Source organism: Sipha flava, unplaced genomic scaffold, assembly GCF_003268045.1.
Source record: "Sipha flava isolate LNK unplaced genomic scaffold, YSA_version1 76_pilon_pilon, whole genome shotgun sequence".
NCBI classification, from domain to species: Eukaryota; Metazoa; Arthropoda; class Insecta; order Hemiptera; family Aphididae; genus Sipha; species Sipha flava.
Genome location: NW_020273616.1, coordinates 2686697 through 2692254, shown reverse-complemented (window position 1 = coordinate 2692254; position 5558 = coordinate 2686697). Strand labels below are relative to the sequence as shown.

General features: G+C 27.0%; 1 protein-coding gene across 1 annotated transcript; it reads left to right on the top strand.

Moving 5' to 3' along the window:
- The first annotated feature begins 341 nt into the window (after nucleotides 1-341).
- On the top strand, nucleotides 342-3852 carry LOC112692662 (THAP domain-containing protein 1-like). Its single transcript, XM_025567398.1, has 7 exons — nucleotides 342-406; nucleotides 483-678; nucleotides 797-856; nucleotides 932-1036; nucleotides 1114-1294; nucleotides 1689-1760; nucleotides 3793-3852. Exons 1-7 carry the CDS (start codon nucleotides 342-344, stop codon nucleotides 3798-3800), a joined length of 687 nt encoding a protein of 228 aa, XP_025423183.1. The 3' UTR covers nucleotides 3801-3852.
- Nucleotides 3853-5558: the final 1706 nt, after the last annotated feature.

Sequence of the window (5558 nt, the reverse complement as noted above, 5' to 3'; positions counted from 1 at the left end):
GTGGCCATACGTATACGTAAGTGAAGCATTTAGATGGAGAACGTTTAGAGTGTCCAATTGAAAAGCATTAAACTATTGTACCAAATTATTGTATCCCTTACTCAACCTAATCACTGATAAGACATGGTTATCAGATTTTAAATTATTTTTTTAATGTTATTATTATTATCGTTGCATATTGGCTCCAAATTCAAAGTCTCAAATTTCGAAATTGGAATTTTCGTCTGCTAAATGTTTAATACGTAAAGTAAACATACTTATATTACTGTATTTCATTACTATAAGTAAAGTTTTTCATTATTACTTTTATTTTGTGCTTAATGGTCTACATCTCTAAGACAATGCCAAGTTGTTTTTTGTGTAAACGTTTTTGGTCTGTGAAAAAAACTGATGTTAGCTTTCATCGGTAAGTAACACTTATAAACATTTTTTTTGGTACACGTTGAACATTTTAATAGTTTAATTTTTGTAATTTATATTAGACTACCAGCAGATGAACCACGTAAAAATCAGTGGATCCAATTTTTTCAAGATTGTGATGCTGATACCATCAAAATTAAGCCTTCTACCTCCATATGCTCTGAACATTTCATTTCAGACTGCTTCAAAAATTATGTTAGAAGCAAACTTTTAAAAGAAGATGCCGTACCTTCTATCGTGGTAAAACGTTTAAAATATGTATGTGAACTCAATAATACTATTTATCAAAATTATGCTCTACAAAATTACATTCATGCCTATCAATTATAGTTTAAAATTATTATGATTGTTTATTTATTAACTTTTTACTGTTTAGGCTAAAATTACTGTTCCTCAGGTGAAAGTGTCTTTATCCAATACATCAACATTTACTTGTGTAAGTATAAAATATTATTTACTTAAACATATGTATAATACATAAAAGGTGTTGTTATTATAATTATATATGTAGCTAGAAGAGATTGAATTGAAAGGTTTTGGAAAACATCCTGACCTACCTTGTGATAAACAGAGTTTAACATCAGATAGTTTTAGTCTAAAAAGACCATTTGAAGAAGTAATGAAATACATTTTTTTTTAGTTATTAAGACTGAAAGAAAAAATTTTATAAATTAATTATTTTAGTTACTGCAGTCACAGTCGGTAAATGTTATGGTTCAAGCGTCAATTTTAGAAAGTCATGATAAACCTAGAAGAACATTTTTGAAACGTTCTGTGTCATCACTAGTTGATATATGTAATGCTAAGGATAAAAAATTGAAGATACTTAATCAACGTTTAAGAAAACATACAAAAACAATTGTTTCTTTGAAAAGTAATTAAAAATGATAGAAATATTATATATTATTAATGTTATACTGTTTAAGGGGAACAGAAAAAAAGTCCCTGAAAAAAAGTCTCTAAGAAAAAAAGTATCTGGGAAAAAAGTACAAATTGGAATATTTTAAATAAAACTTATACAATCATTCTGTATGATATATTATGCACATGGTTTAGAGATAATAAAATAGAACTTAACAATTTTTTAAAAGCTATAGCTTAAAATATTAAGTTTAAGTAATACAAATTTTATTTTTATTTTTTTGCTTATATTTTATTTAAAATATTCCAATTTTTACTTATTTTAGTGGGGGATTTTTTTCTTAGAGACTTTTTTTAGGGATTCCCCCCCCCCCACGAGACTTTTTTTTATACCATCCTATTTTTAGATGTTATCAATACAATAAAGGCCAAGTTATTGATTAACCAAGAGCAGGCAAATTTATTAGATTCAAATTTCGGTAAGAATACAGATTTAATCAATAATGTTATGAACAAAAATACAGGAAAGAAATTGCCAAAACGCTACAGCATGCAGCTACGTAAATTTGCTGTCACTCTAAATTTTTATTCTCCCAAGGCGAACACATTTGTTCGTAGAGAATTTAATTCTGTCCTTCCAAGCCCTTGCATGCTAAGTAAGTGGTATGCTAATGTAGATGCTGAACCTGGCTTTACGAAAGAAGCACTGAACACCTTAACGCTAGCTTGCAAAAATTCTCCATACCCAATATATTGTGCTTTAAGTATGGATGAAATAGCAATTCGCAAATGTCTTGAGTTTTATGGACACAAGTATCATGGATTTGTGTGACTATGGGCTTGAAATTGATAGTGATGCTAAGAGTGAAGCAACTGAATGCTTTGTTTTCATGGTAACGGCCATAAATGCTTCATGAAAATTGCCAGTTGGGTATTTCTTCTGTAACCATTTAAATAGTGAACAGAAAAAAAACTTAGTGCGCCGCTGCTTAAATGTTTTAACTGAAACTGAGATTACCATAGTAAGTCTTACATTTGATGGATGTGCAGTGAATGTTAGCATGGCCAAAGCATTAGGCTGTAAATTAGCATCTACACCTCAACTAATAAAATCTGATTTTAATGCATTTAATGATTTCAATGTCAATATCATCTTTGACCCAGCACTCATGGTGAAGCTTGTTCGCAATACTTTTAGAGAGAAAAGGCAATTAATTTATTGCAACAATGGCATAATTGATTTTAAGTATATTCAACTTTTATTAATGCTGCAAGAAAATGAGAAAGGGCATTTAGCCAACAAACTTAAAAAAGAGCATGTTTTTTACTTTAAAAATAAGATGAAGGTAAAGTTGGCAACATAGTTACTTTCTTCATCAATTGCAAAAGCTTTAACTTTTTGCAAAGATTTCTTGAAATTAGATGATTTTAAGGATTGCACTGGCAACTATACATTTTATTCAAATGTATAATGGTGCGTTTGATATTTTAAATTCGAGATCTCAGTGTACTTACGGTTTTAAAGGTGCAATTAATGATTCTAATTATTCTTATATTTTTTCATTTATTCAAAAGTTTTATTTGTATTTAAATAAATTAAAATTAATTACAGGACAACCGATTTTAGAGTCCCAGCGATCAACCGGGTTTTTAGGGTTTTTAATTAGTTTTAATTCATTGATCAATCTAAAAAAAAGTTTAATTAACACAGATAAATTAAAATATTTACCATTTTATAAACTTAGTCAAGATCACCTGGAAATGTTTTATGGCAGTGTTAGGACGCAAGGGGGTAACAATAACAATCCAACTGCTCGAAAATTTAAATCCGCTTATAAAAAGTTACTGGTGAATGCACAAATCAAAGATAGTGGTCTGGGTAACTTAATATCTCTTCAAGATATTCCAATTTTAATCTGTTCAAGTGTCTCGTCAAATCCAGTTCAAGCAATTAATAGTTCTAATGGCACTCTTTACAAAGACATTGAATTAGAGCAGAATCATATACTGTGGAAAAAGATGTAACTCATATTAATTTAAACTCTGTTTCTAAAGAGGTTACAATTTATATAGCTGGGTTTGTGTCGCATAAACTGTTCACCCAATTAAAATGTGATATTTGTGCTCAAGCATTGATAGGAACTAAAACAATTTTTATAAATTCATTAGTTACTTTAAAAGACATGGGTGGCTTAACATATCATTCTGCAGATGTAATAGAAATATGCTTGATTACTAATAAATTTATTAAAACTTATATGCATGATAACCAGCCTTTAAATCCTTTATTAATTTAAAGCAAAATTTTAGCCAGCTTCATAAATAATAAAAACATTTTTTCTTCAATTAACTATCATAATATAGAAAATGGTCCTTTAACAAACCATGTAATTTTCTTAGTAAAATCTGTAATTTCAACATTTTATAATATAAAAATTAAATATATGTGTAAGAAAAAAAATTAGACAGTTTCATGACGTTCATTTTATAATAAATTAACTTTGTTTAAAGGTCAATAACTGTACTATGGCTCAAAAAACCTCAGACACAAGGCAAGAAAGTAATGATTTTATGCACCCATTAAATAATTTATGTTTTTGTTTCTTTTATAATTATTATATATTATACAATAATAAGAAAAATGCTCTGCTGTAAAATATTTGTACATATTTGTATTTATTATAGCACCTTCACAGCTCTCTTCAACAACAAGCATGATAATTTAGAATTCATATAAATCATGATAATGATTATTACCTGTTGAATATATGGGCAAAGTAAGATTGAAAAATTAGCTTAAAAAATATTATAAGGTGTACAATTAATAATTATTGACATTCATTACTCTATTAAATGCCCACAACATAAAAACAAACACAGAAATGTCAAAAATACTGAACAAGTGAATTAGTGAATAATTTTAATATTAATTTATCATCATTCAATATTTTATAATTTAGGTGATAATACTAATTGATAATATGAAAACTTAAAGTAGTGCACTAGTGCCAACCAAATGTCAGAATAATTTTATTTTTCTCAAAATGGTAACTCTAAACGTTTTCCTTTTGTTTGCTTCGATTCACTACACATAGCAGTATACGGTATGGCCCCTCTATACATTCTTTACTCTATGGGGTGTAGCATTGGATTGTGATTGCAACAGGTATTACATGAGATATTCAAAATACACGATCTTCATATAAACGACGTAACGGGATTCTGTTTCATGTCAATGATTTTAATTAATCAGAAAAATAAAGCCCTTATATCGTTATTATAGTTGATTCATAAACATACATACGACTTGGGAATGGTTTAACATTTTCAGAAAACCGAAACGTTGTTTGAACATTTTTTTTAAATCAAATCTTGTAAAAAATAGTTTTTAAAAATAATGCGAATTTTTTTTATAATTATTACATTCTTATTAATCCTAATAATATACATGCTTGAGGATTATAGATTTATTTTTAGATGGTAAAAACATTATAATTACAAAATGGAAATAATAATAAAATTATAGTTAATTTGAGACGTAAAAATATTTTTTGAATTATAACTGAATCAATAAAAATCCCTTGGTCACGTTATATCGCACGTGTTCATTGAATAATAATTTTAATCGCTGTATTTTATATCCGTTAATATTTAACATTTTTTTTTCCTTTCAATATTTAAACATATAAATCTGCTTGTTTATATACCACATACTTCAATAACACGATTTACCACCTATAGGTCAGCTCATTTATCTATAATAGTTTCAGCCATTGCAGAATATAAAACTATTTCGTTCAGTTCCTAAATGAGGAAATTGAAAAACGTTTGTTAATTATTGATTGGGCGAACAATATATCAATTAGAGACCTGTAATCAAAAAAATATAAGAGTATACATATTTAAAGGGTTCGTAGAAAAAAAGTTAAAATCCACACATTAAAGTATATATAGGTTTATATATTTGTTTATAATTCTGTCAATTAAAAAAAAAAAAAAAATCTTCAACTGTTATTTCACAAAATATACGCGAGTTAACTTACACTTATATACATGTCATATAATTATAATACATTAATATACAATGCGAAACATCAATTACCAATAAAAGTTAATGACTCGATTCTATTAGTAACCTATAGGTGTTTAACTTATACATTTGCAATTTATTTATGATAAAACAATAAAAATTTATTTCAAAGTGTTTTCTGAATAAATTATAATTTCTGAAAATTATCATTATTAAATATTTTTTAATATTATTTTAATAATAAAAA

Bases quoted from the DNA above. Each gene is read 5' to 3' on its own strand.
- LOC112692662 (XM_025567398.1), top strand. From the start codon at position 342: ATGCCAAGTTGTTTTTTGTGTAAACGTTTTTGGTCTGTGAAAAAAACT. The intron at 407-482 runs GTAAGTAACACT...AATTTATATTAG, and splicing joins ACTGATGTTAGCTTTCATCG to ACTACCAGCAGATGAACCAC. The intron at 1,037-1,113 runs GTAATGAAATAC...TAGTTACTGCAG, and splicing joins TAAAAAGACCATTTGAAGAA to TCACAGTCGGTAAATGTTAT.